General features: G+C 45.5%; 1 protein-coding gene across 2 annotated transcripts in view; it reads left to right on the plus strand.

Annotated features, from left to right (window-relative positions):
- The window catches only part of ANO4 (anoctamin 4), a gene marked incomplete at both ends in the record, with an annotated part of 231,406 nt that overhangs the window by 78,520 nt on the left and 130,541 nt on the right, over positions 1-22,345 (plus strand). For both annotated transcript variants that reach the window (XM_082850054.1, XM_082850055.1), the window contains one exon: positions 8,428-8,559. In XM_082850054.1, the coding sequence (XP_082706180.1) occupies positions 8,428-8,559 (132 nt within the window). The remainder of the gene's footprint in view (positions 1-8,427; positions 8,560-22,345) is intronic.

Below are 22,345 nucleotides of genomic sequence, written 5' to 3' on the forward strand. Positions count from 1 at the left end.
CTAGCGTGTAGTAGGTGGGGCAAATGAATGAGTGAATCTCCGTACACAGGTGTGAGAATTTGCTTGGGGGAAAAGGAGACCACAAAGAAAAGTATAGAAAAACCAGGACTGCCTGAAGTGTCAGACGCAGACTGGGGACTGAAGAGGTGAGGGCTTGAAAGAAAATGGTGATAAAAGGACCCATATAATCTCGGGGTTGGAGGGATATCAAATGTCATCAAGTCTAACCACTCATCGGCTGCTTGAACCTCTGCTATATCGTCAGGCAGCCTGTGTTTGAACATCTCTGGAGACAGCGTATTCCTAAACCCATCTGTGAACACCTGACTTAGAAAGTGCTTCCTTAAAATAAGTCATAATCTCTCTCTCTTTAGCTTTCACTCTAAAACATTCAGATTGTAGTTCCCCCTGAATAGCCAAAAGATCGTCTACAAAGTAAACAGCAAAATATATGAGAAAGATTGTGAAATTATAGGCGAAAGGACTTAGCAGGTATTTGGAAAACAAGAGATGGTGGCAGATAGAAAGAGGTTTCCGTATTAAGGGATCGGGAGGCAAAAGAAGAGTAGAAATTCAGAGAGATACAGGTGTGGTAAGGAAGGTGGTGAATTTTGTTTTAATAATTCTACATTGACTCACAGTAGGTCTTTGAGGTGTTGGTGTCCTGAAGGCTTTTGAAACTGATGGCACGGCAGTTGAAGCTAGAGGTAAAGCTAGAGAACCCAGTTTGGGAGACAGAGCCATAGAGGTCATGACCTTAGCCAGGGGAGTAGATGTAATTTCCCAGGAAACGATGCAGGGAGTGAAGAGAAGAGGGCCAGTAGCAATTGCTCAGAAAGTCTGCTTTAAGGAGACAGGAAGAGATGGGGGAGGATGAAAAGGAACAATTTAAGAAGTAGGAGGAGAACTAAGGGAAGGCAGTGCCAAAGGCACCACGTATGAGTTCCCATAGGAAGGGGTGTTCTTCAGCTACTGATGAAGGAAGAGAGATGAGAATTGATTTTTGGTCACCACGGTAACCACCGTGCTAGCAGTCTCCATGGAGTGGTGGTTCTCAAACTTTAGCGTGCGTCAGGATCACCTGCAGGGCTTTTTAATACTCATGTTGCTGGGCCCATCCCCACAGGTGAGGCTCAAGAATTTGCACTTGTATCAAGATCCCAAGTGATGCCGATGTTGCTGGTCTGGAACTAGTACATTTTGAGAATGATGACTACGGAGTAGAGGGTAATAGAAACCAAATTACAGCTGGTGGAGAATGGGCAGGGTCCTGATGAATCAGAGGCAGTGAGGAGGGGTCACTACTACCTTAGAACAGGAGCAAGAGGAGGAAAGCAGAGGAGGCTGTGACCACGTGACTCATCATATGTACTCCATGTGTATAGAAGGGAGGCTGGGAGTGAATAAGAGCTGGGGAAATCCTTGTTCCTGGAACTGGAAGAACAGCTCACTAAATACTAATTTTTGGCCTGGAAAACTTGATGCTACTTCCTTAATAGAGAATGGACTTGAGGACATGGGGAGGGGGAAGGGTAAGCTGGGACGAAGTGAGAGAGTGGCATGGACATATATACACTACCAAATGTAAAACCGATAGCTAGTGGGAAGCAGCCGCATAGCACAGGGAGATCAGCTCGGTGCTCTGTGACCACCTAGAGGGGTGGGAGGGCGATGCAAGAGGGAGGGGATATGGGGATATATGTATCTGTATAGCTGACTACTTAAGTGCACACATTACAACTGTAGAAAAATCTAGGCCTTAGGAGGCACCGGAAGACTCTGGGCCAAAATAAAGGGGAAAAAAGTCCGAACTATGGTTTTATGACACACTGATTCAGAATGACCTCTTAAGCTTTACTGCTTACCACATAGGATTCAACCTGGGACATCAGTTTGGTGGTATAACTTATTGAAGCCCAGTGTCTGGTGCAAATTTTTAAATGCAGTTTGTCGGAAAATTTTGTATCTACTTTAACTCTTCACTTCACCTCAGAACAGCCTGATTTAGATGATGAAGAGTGTGTGTCTCTTTGTAGCCAGGGATGACATTACAAATTGAAGGGCACATCTATAACTTGTTATCCTAGTTGTACATCAGTAGTAAAATACTGACTTCCAGTGTTCTGAAGTTCTCATGTCATGCTACGTATGGATATTTAATTGAGCTTTTAGTTTCATTCTTACAAATGATATTCCACTTCATTAATCTGTGAAAGCACCCTTGAAACAAACCTACCTCCTTTCAGGATAAGAGAGATGAACTAGAAATCGTGAAATTTCCGAGCAGGCAGAAAAATAGAGCGTCATTTCACAAATATCTTTATTTATGAAAGGTCACCTGACGTCATAAAGCACACTCATGTAATTCAGATCTGTATTTCTGGAGTAAATGCTCTTTTCATTCACATACTTGGTCTATTAAAGGCTGCTTCAACACTTACCTTTGGGCAGACTTACAGGTATTACAAATTACCTATCCAGTCAGGAAAGGAAATTTATCATCGTTCTTCTGCCTTACTTTTATTATTTTTTTGCCTTCACCAAATCGTACAAATATAATCTGCAGAAGATATGCTTACAGAGTAATAAATCTGTTGACTGTGGGTGGCTTGTGGCTGCAGTCTCATTACTACTCATTCTTTTTGCCTCCACGCCCCCATGCACATCCTGCCTGCTGTTCTCCTTTGCGATGCTTGGCAGAAGGAACGCTGGTCCCTACTGCATTATACGCTCAGTGCCATCGTAATCTTATCCGATGAGTATACAGGCAACATGACAAAATGGCTTGGATGTTTCCATCCTCGTCTTAAACAAATTAACATACGTAAATGTTCCAAAGCCTTTGGACTCTTCTAAGCTGTGCCCCAGTTAGCAGCCTTGTGACCTAAAAGAATGACAGTAGCTTCCCAAGATCCCTAACTATCCAAGGAGAGGCTGCAAATACAGGGTACTCATCTGTAGGTGCTCTCTGGGCACGTGATCTCTGAAAATGTAATCTAACTGTTCGAAACCTAATGCTATTATTATATTCTGGTCTGGGGAAAAGCAGGTGTCTCTGAAGTAGCCCGTTTCATTTAATTCAGCCTAATTAAGTTGCCATTAGTACAAACTCCCTCCTGGGTTGTTAGTGGCTCCAGGGAAAGGCCCTTGTTTTCTGCTTCTTCAGGGTACACCCTCAGCATCCAGGTTGGGACTCTGTGCACAGCCAGTGATTTATAAAAGCCTGCAGACAGGTTAGCCTGTTGGGGGTGAAGTCCTTTGCATGTGGCCTTTTCCGTAATCATCACCACTCCTGAAGGTGGGTAAGATTGTCTCTCTCCCCTTTACCACTGAGATAACTTGACCTTTACAACGGAGGTCAAGTTGTTTTAACAAGGACCTTCCCGAGGCACACCCTGGAAAGGCACAGCCTGGAAGAAGCGACAGGTCTGTGCCCATTTGTCTGTGCTTGTGCTGTGCCGGCAGCTCTTTCCAGCTATGCAGAACCTCACCTGTCATGAACCGGCATTTGGTCCAGGACCCTGAACTTACCACCAGAACAACTTTCTTAAGAAAGTAACTCACCTTTTAGTCTAGATATTACCTTGACAGGTCAAGGGCACAAATGCCCAAGTGGTTGATCCATCTTTATTGAGGTGCCTGTGCAGTCTGTGAGATAGCTTTTGCTCAGTAAATGGCAGAAATGGAACAGAGTGACCGTGTATCCAACCAAAGTCAGTGCTCCATCATTAAGCTGGTGTTTCCTCTTTTCCCCGTCAGAGGAGATTTCACTAAGTATCAGCCCTACTCCTATGTTGCAGAGACAGATGGGGTGCTTCCTGGCTAGTTGGTTTCTTGACTTTTACAGGCCTAAGTAAATATCAGGGTTGCCTGTTTAGGGATGTTTGTGAGACATGGAAGCACAGACCTCAATATACAAGGGAGAATCATAGCTCTTGAACGTCTGTTGAGAACTCGGTTAATAAAGGTTCATTGTCACCATCATTTTCTTCATCCTAGAAACCACTACTTCATTGAGCATTTTGTCCATCCAAGGCATTGTGCGCACATTTATCCTTCCCACTTCCTTAGGTAATGGGTGTATTAGCTCAGAGGAGTTTAGTCCCTTCCCCAGCGTGACACTCACCATTTTCGTTCTGGGCAGCGAGGATGTGAATCCACTTCCAGCTGACTCCAGAGTCGTCATTCTATATGAAAGGTTATCCACTGTGCCTCTTGAAAAGGAAAGCTCTTTTTTTTGACCCCAGCATGCAGGATCTTTGTTCCCCAGCCAGGGATCGAACCCACACCCCCTGCGGTGGAAGCGCAGAGTTTTAACCACTGGACCGCCAGAGACATCCCTAAAGGAAAACTCTGTATTAACTCAAGTTTGTTTAAAATGGTAGAGCCAAGATATTATCGCTGAAGTCACCACCATGTATTGAGAAAGCATCTGATTTTTCATCTTAGAGATGAGGCTACTAAGGCCCCGTGAGGATAAAAGGGATAAAAGGCTTGTCCCAGGCATCCAGCTTAAGTCTCATGCTTTCCAACCTGGTGGCTTTTGCACTATGTGTCTTTCCTTTGCAAGGTGAAAGGGATCCTCACTGATGTCTGAGTGGCACAGTTTGGGGACAGGAGTGGGTTTGTGGAAGAGTGACCATTCGTCATCCTGCCACAGAGGGACAGACCCCTTGTTCCCCGAGCCACCTACCTGGGAGGTAGGGGCAACGTGTAGAACGTCAGTCTCAGCCCATGGGGGCCTGGCTGGCCAAGGTCAGGTCTCAAGGGGAAGATGGGCCCAAGACTGGAGAGGTGTGTTAGTCTCCCATTGCTGTTACAATACATTCCCGCCCTTAGCGGCATAGAACAACACAAATTTATTATCTCAGTTCTTCAAGTCACAAGTCTGGGCTGGGGGAGGTTTCAACTGGTTTCTCTGCTTGGGGTCTCACAGGCTGAAATCATGGCGTCAGCCAGCCAGGCTCTTCTTTGCAGGCGCTGGGGAAGAATTGGCTTCCAGGCTCAGCCAGGTGGCTGGCACAGTTCAGGGCCATGCAGTCGTAGCACTGGGGTCTCCGTTTCCCGACTGGCTGTTCACCAAAGGCCTTTCTCAGCTTCTAGAGGCTGCCTACACTCCCTGGCTCCTGCCCCCCTTCATCTTCAAAGCCAGCTGTGGCCGGTTGAGTCCTTCTCATGCTTTGAATCTCTCTGACCTTCCTTTTGCCTCATCTCTCCTGTCTCCAGCCAGAGAAAGTTCTCTGCTATTAAATGGCTTCGTGGTTAAATGGGTCCCCCTGAGTAATCCAGGATGCTTTCCTTAATTTAAGGCCCATCACCCTACACCTGCAAAGTCCCTTTGCCATGTCACACAACATATTTACAGGTTCCGGGATTAGGGTGCAGAAATCTTTGGGGGGCCTTTCCGCCAGCCAGAAGAGGACACAAACTGCTGGTCACGTCTGAACATTTTTTCTGTCCATTGTGAGCACACAGCCTGGACTGGCATGTGTGGTGGGACCGAGACAGCCCCTGCGCTGTCTTCCTGTTTCTTCTCAGGCTGCCCCAATGAAGACCGGTTCACACCCTCCACCCCCAGTTAGTGTCTCAGGGGGCTTGCTTTTAAGATATCTTTTGAATATCTTTCTTCTACCATAGGGTTTCAAAAGCCCACTTCCTCTCCTTTCCATCCCTTTTACATTAGCCTCCATGGTCCTCAAGGAGTTATTAATAACACTGCTGTCTGCCTAGCAGCTTCTCCAAAGCATTTCATGCACGTCCTCTTTTCTAAGCCTCCTAGCAACGCTGTGAGGTCAATAAGATGATGATGATCGTAATGACCCCATTTTAAAACCCTTGAAAAATAAAGCTCAGAAAGGTGAGTGATTTGTGGGACGTCACACAGCTGATAAGCAACAGAGCCAGGATTTAGGCATTCCAAGGACAAATCCCAGCTCCTTTCCACCATGCCAAGCAGCCTCCTCTCACTTCCTTTCCCGCCCTCCTCATTTTTCAATGAACTCATCACTTTCATACTCTGTTCTCTCGCTCCACCATCTCCACATTTCACTTAAATTGTGGCTCCACAAGCTGGTTGCTGAAAGCTACCATTTCGTTCCCATGGAGTATTTATGCCTGAATTTTTACAGCTTTGTTTTTATCCACACTGAGCACTGTACCCATCTGGATTTAATTCATAGTCATTGCGCGCAGAGCCCAGATTCTGTGAGAATGCGAATCTTGCAAAGTGTAATCCGATTAGTGCTGCCGACTGGAGAGATGTGGGAGGTGAAAGCTCTATTACGGAAAACCTCTGGGCCAAAGTCTTCTTTCGTGAACAACTTTTAAGGCAATCAGATGAAGTAAAGCCAAGAGCCACAGGGAAGGCAACCAGCTTAACCTAGGACGTCTAATTTAAGGACTATATCATTGAACTTGGACGAGTGATAGATGCTGGTGAAGCATAATTAACCTTTTGAATTGAAGGGCAGAAGGACAAAAATGTTAAGAGGCAAACTGGTTGCTCAAATGCTTGTCTTTGGGAAAAAAGAAAAGATAGTGATAATAGCCAGTGTTCACTGTGCACCAGACACCGTTCTGGAGACATTGTATACGTATTGATCAGTTAATCATCACAACCCTATGAACTGAGCATCATTATCGTGCCCATTTTACAGGTAAGGAAATTGAGGCATGGCAAAGTTAAATAACTTGCCCAAGGTCACACTGCTAATAATTACAGAGCCAGGGCTTGAATCTGGGCACTCCAGCCTCAGGGTTCATGTTCTCAACCACTGTGTCATATCACCTCTCTGAAGCTTATCATCTCACTGTATTTTAAGTGTCTTTAAAGAGATGATGGGGAGAATGGGGTGGACTTGAAGGATGAAGGAGATGGGAACTTTTTCCCTTTCTTCAGTCTTTGGGCCATTCTAATCTATTATTCTTTTCTGCGTACATGACCCTGAGTAGGGTCTTTACTTCTGTGTGTGTATATGTGGTGGGGACAGGTCCTCTTGGAGACGAGGGTCTTAAAGAAGCCGGAGGATTCTTTCCAGTTTGAACTTTCAGGGACTCTGGAAAAAAGACAGCCACCACCAGGCAGAGTGGGGGGTTGTGGTGAGGCTGGAACAAAGCTGAGGATAAAAGGTGGTAGAAGAGAAGATTACTGTTATTTTTCATTTTGGAGTTGATTGGTTATATAAAAAATAATCCCTTCAGCTGAGAGTTTCACGGAAAAGGATAAATTGCCATGTAAATGATTTTAATTGGGAAAAGAAACAAAGCATACCCAAATTCCATATGTTGTCAGTTAATGGACTTAGAAGGCATTTAAAGATTTTCATCCCCAGCGAAATGTGTCCCTTGAATAGCCCCTAAGTGAAGATTCCCATTATCAACTACTTTGATGGGGGTGATCTTTAAAATCAAGACTGCAGGATCTGCCATCTGGTTCTGGCTTTATTCACTGGCTGGATAATCACCCTGGCCGTGGGTCTCTTTTGTGATGTGTAAAACGCGAATGGCACCTGTTCAGTCTGCTTCACAGAGATGCTATTTGATATGTGCCCTTGGAGAAAAAACATTTCAGGGGTACAGATACCTGAGGTAGCATAATCATTTAAAAGTCTGCTGTGGTATTTGCTCCCTCTAATGGTTGGCTGTGAGTGGGTGAGAATCTGGTCACTTGGAAGCCAGACGTTTTCATCAGCAGAAATCAGAGGGAACAGGGAGGTAGCCGGGGGGGGGGGGAAACCATGGCTTGAAAACTGCTTTGGAGACAGTGTCATTTCCCTTGGCTTGGTATCATCGTGTGCCCTGGCCAGAGTGACACACGTGTGTCATGATGCCCCAGCACCTTAAGAACTTTCATGTCTCAGCTTGAAAAGAGACATGAAAGTTAAACAGCATGCCATCTGCTGAGAGCCTGCTTGGGGAAGGTGTGAGGGGCAGGAAGCAAATCGTGCCATTGGGCTCTCTGTGTACGGTCCGTCCCCTGGGATGCACTGTCACCCCTCGCTCAAAGCTAACTATAGCTACAGCTCTTCCCAGACCTCAGATGGGGAGATTTTCCAAGCACACAATGAGTTTCTGGAATCTGCAGGATGGACAAAGTTAAGGTCTCAGCTGCTTTGCTTAAGGGACTGTCCACTTCCTTTCCAGAGCCTTCCAGCCTTGTTCTGTTCCTTGGTCATTCACTGGCATGTGTAGACATATGACTCACAGCTGTGATATCATGGACAATCATATCAAAGCCCCTTGGTGAAATCCCAAGAACACTGAGTCTCGGCTCTCTTCTTTCTGTCTGTTGAGTGGGAGTTTCGTGAGTGCAGTGAGCATGCCTGCAGTGTGGGGGTCATATTTACGGCTCTGTGGAGACTTCCCTCCCGTGTTTTGGGGCAATGCTGACGTGCTGTACCCTTTGGTCTTGCCTTTCATGTACCACAGGATCGATAAACAAATAAGCAGTTTTCGGAGATGGTTACCTAAGAAGCCAATGAGGCTGGACAAGGAGACACTGCCAGACCTGGAGGAGAATGACTGCTACACTGCCCCTTTCAGCCAGCAAAGGATCCACCAGTGAGTGTTTCCCGTGAAAGCCCTTGTCTTACTAAGGACATGCAGCTGTGGTAGAGCCCCCCTCTCTGCGCGCCTTTGATTCCCTGGCCCGTGGAAGGAACAGCGTAGTGCCCTTCTCCCCTGACAGTCCTGTGAGTGTTCATATCCCTTTTATATTAGTCAGGGTAAGCAAACTGCTCTAGCAGACAATCCCCACGTCTCAGCGACTTAACACAATTGAACGCTCGTCCGTGTGTGTGTTGGTGAACCACATTCTGCGTGGTGGTTCAGAGACCCAGACTTCTGTCTTGTGACTTCGCCAAAGCCCAGTGCTTGGAGCCCCCTGAAGGCTCATCTGCCTTAAGCCAGCAGGTAAGGAAGCTGGTCTACACCTTGCCCTATTAAAAAGCGGGATTGTTGAGTTAAAAAAAAAAAAAAAAACAACTCAGTTCACCTTTCAGCTCCCCTTTCTTTAACAACTCACCAAGTTGCCCCAGGAAAAGCCACAAAACCTAGCAGCTGGCTTCCTGGCTCATCTGTCAGTCTCTGAACAGTAATTTGTCACTTTTTACATGTGTGGTTGGGGGAGGGAGGTTAGCCAAGTAATTGAGTATTTGAGGAATTGTGAAAGTGATAAAGAGTTAACTCTGAAGCTTCTGATTTGACAAGAAATCGTGGCCGGATGGCAGGGTTGGTGGTAGGAGAGAAAACCACGCCAAAGATTATAAACAACCAGGCAAAGACAGCCTCTTAAGAGGAGGATAAATCAAGTCAGCCTGGCCTTGATCCCAGCCAGGCTTCAGGAATTCCTGGCTCTCCCTGTTCCAGCCATATAACAACAGCCTCAGTAAAAATGACTTGCCTGAAGGGAAGAAAAGGGGTGACAGATTTAAAAAAAAAAAATAGGTTGCCAACTTTGACAAAAAAATAAACCAAATGGCAGTTGCAGGGAGTGCAAGCTGGGGGCACATTTCAGCAACAGAAAAATCAGTTAAAGCCTGTGGGCTTCTAGAGGGCGAAGGAGAGAAGAAAAACCAAAGAATAGATGCTCTGCATCAAAACGTATAATGCACGGGAAGCAACTCCATTAAACTACTGAAATAGCCAAACCTTGGATCCCCACAGGTTAGATTGATGCCAAACAAGCCCCATTATGTGAATGTTTAATAGGGTTATTGAAGAAGACGTGAAACTCAGAGCCCACCCTCAAAATCCTAGTTGAATCCTCCATGGGAAATAAGAACTGAGCGAGATTTCATGTTAAGTCAGAGATCAGGACCTAGCATGTTTTCTGAAAAGAAGAAGACAGATGCAAGCTGATGTGTTCCCACTCTTAATTTAAACCCTCACTGTGCCTGTGTTGTTCATCTTGAAGTTTCCTACACAAGTGGTTGTTTGTTTTTAAATCCTCCTGGAGTAGAGTCTGGTGTACGTGCAGGTTTTCACTTTGCTTCTTACCCGCTCGAGAGAGTGCCTAGCACAGTGTAGGAGGGTCTCAAAACTTTTAGACGGATGGATGGGTGGAAGAATCAATGAAATATATGTTGTGTGCCTGGGGTTTGTTTTACTTCAAAGGGACACAGGTAAATGGAAGAGGAAGGTTTCCTACTCATTTTCAATGCTGGTTATGTTTCCTCATGTTCTGGCTTTAGAACAAAGTTTCTCAGGAGGGTTCTCAAAATCTGAAGCACCTGGGCACCCATCAGGATCTTTAGGGACTAGAACTGAGAATCATACCTTTACAGGTATTTTAAACTATATAATAAATGAGAGATGGTAGCATGTGGGATGGCGGCATTCAGCCACCTCTCACGTATATTTGAGAAGGTTTTTTGACGTGTTTTGGTATTCTCTCACTGGATTATTGATTCATTCAGCGGTCACTAATTTGATGCCTGCTTCTTGCCAGACACTGTCTTGGTACCGGGGATATAAAGATAAATCAGACAGAGCCTTGACCTTACCTAGTAAATAGATCATTTTATTTTACTTTAAATTATGTTGGAGTCTAGTTGATTTACGATGTCGTGTTAGTTTCAGGTGTACAGCATAGTGATGCAGTTACACATATATTCATTCTTTTTCAGATTCTTTTCCCATATAGGTTATTACAGAATATTGAGGAGAGTTCCCTGTGCTATGCAGTAGGTCCTTGTTGGTTATCTGTTTTATATATAGTAGTGTGTATATATTAATCCCAAGCTCCTGATTTATCCCTCCCCCACCCCCCTTTCCCCTTTGGTAACCATAAGTTTGTTTTCAAAATGCGTGATTCTGTTTCTGTTTTGTAAATAAGTTCATTCATATCATTTTTAAAATTAGGTTCCCCTAATTTTATGATATGAGTGATATCATATGATATCACATCACGTGATATGAGTGATATCATATGATATCACAGCATATGATATGAGTGACATCATATGATACTTGTCTTTCTCTGTCTGACTTACTTCACTTAGTATGATCATCTCTAGGTCCATCCATGTTGCCGCCAATGGCATTATTTTGTTCTTTTTATGGCTGAGGAGTATTCTTCTTTATCCATTCCTGTGAGAGTACACCGTTTTAAATAATTGTAGACAGTATGTTGGGTGTGCCTTACAAGAGGGAGTGCTCCATCCTCCAGATTTGGAAGGAGGTTGATAGGAGATGAGGGTGGGTCACAAGAAGAAAATGCTTGAGATGGGTCTTGAAGGATGACAGGTGTCCAGGTAGGTAAGGGAGAAGCACATCCTAAAAAGAGAGAATAACATGTGTATAAAAGTATAAAGACATGGGCTTCCCTGGTGGCGCAGTGGTTGAGAGTCCGCCTGCCGATGCAGGGGACGAGGGGTCGTGCCCCGGTCCGGGAAGATCCCACATGCCGCGGAGCGGCTGGGCCCGTGAGCCATGGCCGCTGAGCCTGCGCGTCCGGAGCCTGTGCTCCGCAACGGGAGAGACCACAGCAGTGAGAGGCCCGCGTACCGCAAAAAAAAAAAAAAAAAAAAAAAAAAAAAATATATATATATATATATATAGAGAGAGAGAGAGAGAGAGAGAGAGACATGAAACAGAATGGGGTGCTTGAAAAACCACAAGTAGTTTTCTGTGAGAAAGCCTGGCATTATTGTTTGAAAAAAGAGAGTGATCGGTGGAAAATGAGCTTTCAAGATAGGAGAACTAAGGAGGAAAAAGCAGAGGGACAGTTGGAACAAAGCAAACCTAAGAACCAGACCTCAGTGGGACCAAGAGAATAGTGTAGGCAGTTCTGTTGTGCCATTGGGAGGTGAAAAATTGAACAGGTGTCTTGAATGTTATGGGCCGGGGGATTTCTTTCTCTTTGAAAATTGTCATGCCACGTGGACAACATCTCTTTAATGATAGTATAAAAGTAAGACGTGAAGAACACTGGCTGTCAAGTTGGAAACAGTTGTTTGGTACGATTAGAAAAAGGTTTCCCTAGGATGGTTCGAGAGTGATTTTAGTGGGTTTAAAGTAATCAGAAGTAACTGGTTAATGAGCTCTGGGACTTATAACATGATCTCTTGGTTTTGCAAATGCAGTCAGAAATCTCATGTGACTTCTCAGTTTTGCAGAGTGTTTGATATTGTGTTAATCTAGGAATAAAAAAGGATAATAGAAATTTAGGGGTGTGTGTACATGAATGTAGAAGAAAGAGAAGACAATGGGAAATTTAACAAATAATGACCAAAATGGAAAAGACCCTTAAGAATACTCTGCTCTCAGGATAAAACCCAGAATCCTAGCTTGGCCCACTAGCTCCTGCCTCTGTGGGCTTTGGCCGCGCTGAGCTGCTCTGACCTCATTAACTCTCTGTGCACTCTTGTCTCCTGTCTACACATGCTCTTCCCTTGCCTGGAATACCCTTTCCCTTAGGCTCCCTTCTTGCACGTTGCATCAGAGACGTTTCCTCCAGAAAACCTCCCATAATTTCCAACCTTCACCCCCGATTCTGGGTGTGGGGCACTCTTCTATGTCTAAGTAATAATTTTTTTCCTATCGTAGCTCTTAACAGTATCACCCATTTTCATAGCTTTCTCCTAGACCATAAGCTCCTTGAAAGACTGTCTGCATCACCACTGTGAGTCCCATAGTTGGTACTTAATAATGATTTGTTAAATGAGAAAATAGATGAATACATAGAAATGAAAATAGGAGAATCATATTATGAGCAAAGAATAAAGATGGTGTGAAGTTAGTTCACTGCATACTCATCTCAAACCAAACTCGACATCTTCTCCTCAAACGTGGTCCACCTTCATTAGCCCCTGTCCCGTAATGGCACTAATTTTTGTCCAGTTGCTGAAACCAAGGCCTGAAAGCTATTCTAGACACCTCCCTCACCTCCGCTTCCCGCATCTAATACATCTCCAAAGGCTGATGATTTTATGTGCTAAGTGTCTCTTTAATCCAGCCATCTCTGCCACCATGCTCTCACCTCTAAAACCCAGAAATAGTATAACAGGTTCCCTGGCTCTACCCTTGCCTACCTCCATTCCATTCTCTTAAGTGAGTACAGAATGAGGTTTTAAAGATGCACGACTGGGCTTCCCTGGTGGCTCAGTGGTTGAGAGTCCGCCTGCCGATGCAGGGGACGCAGGTTCGTGCCCCGGTCCGGGAGGATCCCACATGCCGTGGAGCGGCTGGGCCCGTGAGCCACGGCCGCTGAGCCTGCGCGCCCGGAGCCTGTGCTCTGCAGCGGGAGAGGCCACAACAGTGAGAGGCCCACGTACTGCAAAAGAAAAGAAAAAAAAAGAAAGATGCACGACTAATCATGTCACTTCACCCAGTTTAAAAACCTTAGAACAAATATGAAAATTATTGGGAATGACCTACAAGGCCTTGAATGACCTGGCCATGCTGCCAACTCCTCTCCAGCCTTATCTGCCTTCACTGCCTTCCACCCCTCACTTCTTATGATCCAGACACATACAGCCTCCCTCAGTTCTTTGGATGTACTCTGCCTCAGGACATTTGCACATGATGTTTCCTTTCCTAGCATTCTCTTCCCGTTCCTTCCCCCCTTCCCCAAGTTTATTCTTATTCATCCTTCAAAACTCAGCTCCAGAGACTTCCCTGGGAAGCCTTCCTCCCATCCTTCCAAAGACCAGGTCTCTTTGCTTTAGCAGAATGTTTCCCATGTAACATTTTTCATATATTAGATTTTATAATTATTTGGGTGTTATATGATTCATGCCTAACTCTCCAGGTAAACTTTGAACTCCATGGAGGCATAGGCCATGTCTGTTTCTGCTCACAGTTATTATATCTCCAGTACTTAACACAATGCTTAAGCGTACAGTAGATGCTTCATACTTGTCTATTAGATGAAGTAAGGATCAGAGTAATAAAGATAACATGGAATAATCATAATTTTTTGAACTGCATTGTACAAAAGAATTCAAACTTGTGACTCAAAACACAAATGGCCTAGCTTTCTAGTTTCTAGTTAGTTCAAACAAATACCCGTGTTGGGAAGCAATAAAAGCAAACCTGTGGGTACACATCTTTATATAAATCAACGTGTAGTGCCGTTGGTCACTTTATATGGTGTCACCGAAGGTGGTCCTACAGATGGGAAAACTTTATTAGATGCCAGATGCTATTTTAAAGACTTTAATCCTCACAGCAACCTGATGGGAGAGGAGGTATTATTATCACCATTCAACAGAGGAAGAAATCAAGGCACAAAGAGGTTAAGGAACCTGCAGTAGGTTACACAGCTAGACTAGTCCACCTGCCTGAACAACCCGCAAGTATCAGCGGTTTCACTCTGTAGAAGTCTGTCTGTTGTTCACATCATGGTCTAGTGCGGGTCACCACATGGAGGGAGGTGCATTGTCCCTTCTCCATACAGACATTCGGGTACCCAGGCTACTTCTGTCTGGTGACTCTGCCATCCCCTAAATCCCTTCCATCTGGTTTACCGAAGTGGGGGGAAAGAGAGATGAGTGATTTTGTAGGAAGTTTTATGGGCCAGTTTTAGAAGTGGGGTACAGTACTTTTGCCCACATTTCATGGGCCAGAGCTCATCAGGTAGCGACCCCTAACTCTAGGGATGCTAACATAAATACCTGTGTGCCCAGGAGGAAAAGGGAAATAGGTTTGCTGAATAACTAGACAGTGATGGATCAATTCAGATTCAGCCAGAGAGGCACTGGGTCCCACACTGTTCAACATCGTGCTCTGCTGCAGGATGTCTCAACCTCGGCACTTTGATATTTTGGGCTGAATAACTCTGCTGTGGGGGCCTGTCCTGTGCATTGCAGGATGGTTCATATTATCCATGGCTTCTATCCATCAGATGTTAATAGCAATTTCCTGCCTCTCCCCTTAGTTGTGAAAATCAAGAACGTCTCCAGACAGTGGCACGTTTTCCCTTGTGGTGGTTGGTAGGGTGAATACAAGATCCCACCCCCTCCCTCCTTGAGAACTGTCTCTCTACTGTCTTTTATCACATGACACCCTTCAGGCAGGCCCACCCACTCTCTGAGATAAATTAAACTCCGGTCGAAGCTGATGGCTGTGACGGACAAGTCCATTCGGGAATTCATTTCTTCCTCTTCTCCTCCTTGCCTGTGAGTGTTGGTCTGCTTCAGTAGCACTGCCCTTCATTCTTAAAATGGCATCAGCAGTAATACCCTTGAGGCAATTACCTTCTAAGGTCGATACTCATAATAAGGTTTTTCTGCTGGGAGACAGAGAAAAGGAAATGTGCGAAAAAGTGTCATGTCATTTTTTATAATATACAAATACGCTGTATTCTTTCAAGAAATAGATCAATTCTAAAGTGCCTTTCAGAAAAATATTTGTGTAAGGTACAGAGAAAAATGTTCCTTCCTGAAATTGAAAATTTCTATCATTACCATTATTTTATTTTGATGAAAATCCATAAAAAGTGAGGTGAAATTAAATACTGATCACTTCCTAATGGAAGAATCTGAAATGTTTGTTTGTTGCGTGTGCATGTGTTTAAATAAATATTCCTTCATTCCCATGCTCCACGCCTGTTGTCGTTCTGGGGGCTTGGGAATCAATAGTGAATAAATAGGCCGAGATTCCTGCCCTCCTGGAGCTTCCATTTCAGCTGGAGGTAACCAACACTAAGTTATAAACCAGTGCGTCTCAATCAGGGGAGTGATTTGGCAACGTCTGGAAACATTTTTGTTGATCCCAACCTAGGGTGAGGGCTGCTACTGGTATCTAAGGGGTGGTATGGTATCTAAGGGGTGCTACTGATATCTAAGGGGTGCTACTGGTATCTAAGGGCGGGGATGCTACTTGACATCCTTCAGTACGCGGCAGCCCCACAACAAAGAATTATCCAGCCCTGGAGGTCGCTAGTGCTGACGTAAAACTTTTTTGGAGTCTAGTCGATTTACAATGTTGTGTTAGTTTCATGTGTACAGCATAGTGATTCAGTTATACATATACATATACCTGGAATGGAATTTCCTCGCTTGCCTTTCTCCCCCTGCTAGACTGAGCCACTGAGCGCAGGAACCGTGTGCCTGGCGGCCGGCGGCACCCGGGGCTCGATCGTAGGACCAAAAGAAAAGGAGAGGAATCAGCAGAGTTGGCATTCTTGCCACCCCTGGAGGACAGAGCCTGGGCTCTGGAGGCAAGTTCGCTCATCTCCTAGAGCCAGGACACCCAGAGGAAGGGTTGAAAAACATAAATAGTATGTCATCAAACATAAACATAAAACATCAAGAGTCAGTGGTGGTGTCCGTATCCAGCTTGAAATTACCCCTGGCTTGCTGATTTCTTTTTTGCCTCAATTCTGCTGAATGACCATTTTTCCTCTCCGTTAAATTCTGATGTCAGGACTAATGCCTGACCCCAAGACATTTAACTCATGCCTCAGACATTTTAATTTCATGTGTCATGTGCATATATGAAAAGGACAGTATAAAAAGACCACTTGACATGAAATTGGCTTACATGCCTTTTCTCCCCCTCTAGACGATGAGCTAGGAAATCGTGTAACAGTCTAGGGAGTAACAGGATGGCACACCTCTTGGTGCCCAAGAAAGCACTAACCATGGAAATCTGGGTGCTGGGCCAGCAAGGGCTGGTGAGGACAGGAGAAAGTTGCTGAAGGGGATGGGGGGGTGGAAGTTTCTCTGTAACTGCCCCCCCACCCCGCGCCTTTTTTAAAACATCTTTATTGGAGTATAATTGCTTTGCAGTGTTGTGTTAGTTGCTGCTGTATAACAAAGTGAATCAGCTATACATATACATATATCCCCATGTCTCTTCCCTCTTGCGTCTCCCTCCCTCCCACCCGCCCTGTCCCACCCCTCTAGGTGGTCACAAAGCACTGAGCTGATCTCCCCGTGCTATGCGGCTGCTTCCCACTAGCTAACTATTTTACGTTTGGTAGTGTATATATGTCCATACCACTCTCTCACTTGGTCCCAGCTTACCCTTCCCCCTCCCTGTGTCCTCAAGTCCATTCTCTACGTCTGCGTCTTTATTCCTGTCCTGCCCCTAGGTTCATCAGAACAGTTTTTTTTTTTTTTTTTAGATTCCATATATATGTGTTAGCATACAGTATTTGTTTTTCTCTTTCTGACTTCACTCTCTATGACAGACTCTAGGTCCATCCACCTCACTACAAATAACTCAATTTCGTCTCTTTTTATGGCTGAGTAATATTCCATTGTATATATGTGTCACATCTTTATCCACTCAACTGTTGATGGACACTTAGATGTAATCCCCCTTTGATTACATAATCACTTGAACCTTCCTGTCAACCGAATAGGCCAGCAGACCATGGCAGTGAGGTGTGGACAAGAGTGGTCAGCCAAACGGCAGTCTTCAAGTAGTAGCGGGAGCCATTGCAAGATAAGGGTGGCAAGCGCCCACTGTTAAAAAACAATCCTGTGTTCCAGAATTATAATGTAGACGCATTACAACTCTGAGGGTACAGGCAGTATGATGAAGGTCAGAGAGACTAAGTGGCTTGCTCAAGGTCACTCCAGTCAATGGCAGACTAGTGAACAGGAGAGAAGTGTGTTTTCTCCACAGTGCTGCCACCTCAGGTATGTGCCACATGAACGGGGCCAAAGTACATAGAGTTTTTCAGCCGTATCACACTAGCGCGAGCCTGTAAATATAAAAATATTGGATCGCCTTTGGAGTTTATCGTTGAAGCATTTGAGGTGGGGTAAAGAGAGAAAGAAAATAAAATGGTAAAATATAAGTAAATATTCAAGCCAAGGAAAATATCTTTTAGAGCAGGCATTCAAGTTTGGGGGAAAAAAATAGACTCAGATTTGCAGAGCTTGATGGCCTATGTATCTGTAATGGTTGACAAATAAGCCAGTAAATTGGGCCCTGAGCCTAGTGGGCAGAGCAGAGGGAGAAATCTGCTTAGCAGTCCCTCCGAGAAGTAGTGCATTTCCTAGCATTTTCCTAGCATTTGCAAGAAATAAAGTTCTTGCACAGGGAAGGGGGGGCTCTGAGTGAAGTATCCTCAGCGACGTCCTAGCGTAAACTCCTGCTAGGGCTTCTCCAGGGACTGTTTCTGGCAGGCCCCTCAGTGTGGTTCTGGAGAATTAATTGCTCACGGCCCTAACCTTCTGTAGGAGTTTAGGCGCGTCTTCAGCAGAAGGCTACAGTCTACCCTAAACTAACCTCATTGTAAATCTCTGTTGTTTGAACTACACTCTACAAAAATTAAAGTTGAGAACTTATTAAAAAGCAAATAGCCTCACATTCCGTTTGAACATATATTCATGCTTGAGAAGCAATAAAAGCAAAGCTATGGGTAGGCATGTTTATAAGCCAATGCATGATGCCGTTTGGTCGTTTTATGGGTATTGCCAGAGTGGGGCCCACAGGCTGTTTACCAGCCGTGATTGTATGGGCACCTGAAATTTGATCCCACAGAGGACTCTCCTGCACTAGCCACCTGAGGGGCCCAAGGTTGTCAGCATTAGGGACAGTCATTTTATTGAAGAATTATAGTTCAGGAGACCCCTCTCAAACTCAATTTCCGAGAAGGCAATTCAACACAACAGTAGGGAGTTTACTGAAGGAATAATGACATCTCATATTTCTATGGTGCTTACTGGGTTCCAAGTACTTCACAGTTACAAATTCATTAGGCCTGTGAATAAGGTATAGCCGTTATCCCCATTTTTATAGAGGAGGAAACGGAGGCACAGAGAAGTGAAGTAACTTGCCCAAGGTTACACAGTTGGTAAGTGGCAGGGCTTGGATTCTCAGGTCCCATATCCTGGCTCCAGTCTTATCCTCTTAACATTATATATTATGTATTTGTGGCTGCTGTAAAATATTACATAAACTCCACGGCTTAGAACAGCACAAATTGTTTGGCGGTTCTATAGGTTAGAAGCCCAACACGGGTCTCACTGGGCTAAAATCAAGGTGTGGAAGGGCTGCGTTCCTTTCTAGAGGCTCTGGGGGAGAATCTGTTTCCTTTGCCTTTAACAGCTTCTAGAGACTGCTGCATTCCTTGGCCTCATGGCCCTGTCTTTCATCTTCAAAGCCAGCAACAGTCCTTCTCACATCACTTTATTTCACTCCTTGCCTCTGTCCTTACATCTCCTTCTCTGACGCTTCTGCCTTTCTCTTCCACCTTGAAGGGCCCTTGTAATTACACTGGTCCCACCTGGATAATCCAGGCTAATCTCCCTGTTTTGTTTTGGTTTGTTTTGTTTTGTTTTGTTTTGTTTTTGCCGTACGCGGGCCTCTCACTGTTGTGGCCTCTCCCGTTGCGGAGCACAGGCTCCGGACGCGCAGGTTCAGCGGCCATGGCTCACGGGCCCAGCCGCTCCGCGGCATGTGGGATCCTCCCGGACCGGGGCACGAAGCCGTGTCCCCTGCATCGGCAGGCGGACTCTCACCCACTGCGCCACCAGGGAAGCCCCCTAATCTCCCTGTTTTAAAGGCAGCTGATTAGCAACCTTAATTCCCTTTTGCTACGTAGCTTAACATGATCACATGTTCTAGGAATTAGGATGGACATCTTAGGGGACTGTTATCCTGCCTATAGCTCAGCTATGTGAATGTGCCAATCCGTAAAGCCCCAAGGATCTAGAACAGGTAAGTTTTGATGGGGGAAAGAAGGAAGAAAGGAAGGGCTGGAGGGTTTGGGCAGTAGGATTTGGAGACATGAAATGAAATGACATGTAAAATACTTAGCCTGGTACCTGGCCCATGGTAAAGCACTCAGTAATTGATAGCTATTCTTATTTTTATTATTAATACTAACAGTATTAGTAGTTAGTATTACTACTACTATGAACCAGGAGTACAGTGAGAATCCTTGGGAGAATCTCTAAAGACTTGCAGTTGGTGTATAAAGGGAAGGTTTGAGGTACAAACAGTGATTTTTGCAATGGTAAATATCTGACCCCAACTGGAATAGCATTACTTTTTTTTTTTTTTTTTAGCATTACTTTTAAACTAAATTCTACTCAGTGTTCCAGATATGGACTGAATGTTTGTGTCCCCCAAAATATACACGTTGAAATCTAATCCCCAAGGCGATGGTATTAGGAGGTGGGGCCTTTGGGAGGTGATGAGGTCATGACGCCCCGATGAAGGGGATTTGTGCCCTTCGGAGATCTAGCTCACCATCTTTCCACCAGGTGGGGATACAGTGAGAAGTCTACAACCGGCAAGGTGGGCCCTCCCTGGACCTTGGTCATGCTAGCATCCTGATCTCAGATTTCCAGCCTCCTGGAAATAAATTTCGGTCGTTTATAAGCCGCCCAGCCTATGGTAGTTTGTTACAGCAGCCCTGGACTAAGCCAGGCTGTATTCCCATTTCACGTTTGTTTATCAGTAACATGTGCGTATTTGTTTTCTAAACCTCTCAGCCTGGCTATCTAAAGATACTGATTTTTCTAGCGTGTGCCTTTTACTGTGTTTTCTTTTCAGCGTTTGGAGGTTCTGCGTTGTTTTCATTGATCTGAAATCTTGAGAGAGTCCTTTAGGCAGAGAGAGACTGAGACGGATTTCAGTAGGATTGATGTTCTTTTAGCGCCCCCGTGACTTACAGCTGTCTCGGAGCGCTTGTTGTAGAACAGACACGTATTCTGCATCAGTCTCCTCCACGTGCAGGTTGCTGCTATTGATCCATAGAGTCAGGGGAAACAGATCTTTCCTGGAAGGTTTTAAACGGAGATGAAAGCGGAACAAGCTGCATAGTCTGAGATTTGTGCTCCTTGATGACGTGGCCCCTTTTAGGTAGCGCATAACTTAGTGACTCCGGTTTTAAGGCGCAAAGAGGGCGCCTGGTCATGTGGGAAGAGTGTACCTTTGGGTGTCTGGAGATCCAGCGGTGAGTTAGCTGTGTTCTCTTAGTATTTGGGGGACCCACTTTGGATAATCCCTTAGAACTCTTTTATTGCCATTTATCCATCTGTAAATAGTTCTTTAACATTTATCAACTTATTCATTTAACAAATGTGAGAGGTCCGCGTACCGCAAAAAAAAAAAAAAAAAAAAAGACCTGGAAGTGGCCTTGGCGCTTTGGGGACGGGCTCTGGTGGGCGCATGCCCTTGGCCTTGCCGACAGCTCACCTCATGAGGAGCAGGCAGCTGGGGGAGGCCCACGTCTGAGCCCTGTGAGGTCCTGGGCCTGGGCAAGGTACTTCTTACCTCTAAGAGTGGCACTAAGGAGGGGATCGAAGTTAAACCTGTGGCCTTTGGGAAGAGTGCTTGATTCAAATGACGGCTGATTCAGGACCATGTCTTAGAAGTGTCTTTATCCTTGGGGGTACGCCCCATTCTTCTCATTTCCCACTTTGCTCACAGCACCCACACCATCAGTTTTGTGTTTCCCACTCCTGACTTAATGCTATCACCACTGCACGATGATCACCTTCCTCACCGTCCGCCATCACCACCAAATCCTTTTGGTCCTAGTTCCTCCTTTCTGACCTCACTGCCACTGCCTTGGTTGAACTGGCCACCACCTCTTGGGTGAACAGTTATAAGTCTCCTCGCTCCCTCTGTCTCTCCCCACTCCCCAGTCTGCTCACCACACTCATGTCACAGGTCATTGGCCAGGCTCTGGTCACCAGCCCATACAGCGATTTGAACGATTCCCTTCCTCCGGAATCCACAGCCCACAGATTGGCTAGCAGAGCCTGGGCCGGATTCCTCCCTTTCCTCAGCTCCTTAGCCAGGCACCCTCAGCAGGGAATTCCACGCACTGCCCCACGTGGCAGCATTGCTTCCTTGCTCAAGAGCTTTCAAAGATTCCCTACATCCTTCGAGATCAAGTTCAAACTCCTTCGCATGGCACCTAAAGCAGCTTCCCCAGCTTCTCCCCTCCCACCTAGCCTCCCGGGCTGGATGATCCTACGACATGGCAGCGGGGGTTACCCGAATGCCTCGTGACCGATGCTCCCTCTTCCTGAGGTGGGCTCTCATTCTGCTCATTGCCTGGTGAAAGCCTTTGCTTCCCCCAGGAGCTAGTCCAGATACCGCTGTCTTTACGAGACCTCTTACGTCTCACGCAGACGGCATTAGAATTCTGGGCCCGTTAGCCTTTGTAAATGTTGTGACGACGGCACTGATTGTATACAATTATTTGTTTCCATCCATGTCTGTGTGTGGCACAAAGCCCAATGCAGCAGCCAAAAGTAATTAGAAGGCAGCTCCAGCCTTTACTTGAGTTTCTCAAAGGACACAAAGAGAAGCCAAGTACGTGGTCCTCAGAAACTAATACTCATTCTCCTTCCTTCATACCATCCTGTACTCAGGTGTTGCCCTTTTTCTCCCCCGACAAACCCATTCCTCCTTCACCCCAGCCTGC

The sequence above is a fragment of the Leucopleurus acutus genome (assembly GCF_964270905.1).
Source record: "Leucopleurus acutus genome assembly, chromosome: 11".
Taxonomy (NCBI): domain Eukaryota; kingdom Metazoa; phylum Chordata; class Mammalia; order Artiodactyla; family Delphinidae; genus Leucopleurus; species Leucopleurus acutus.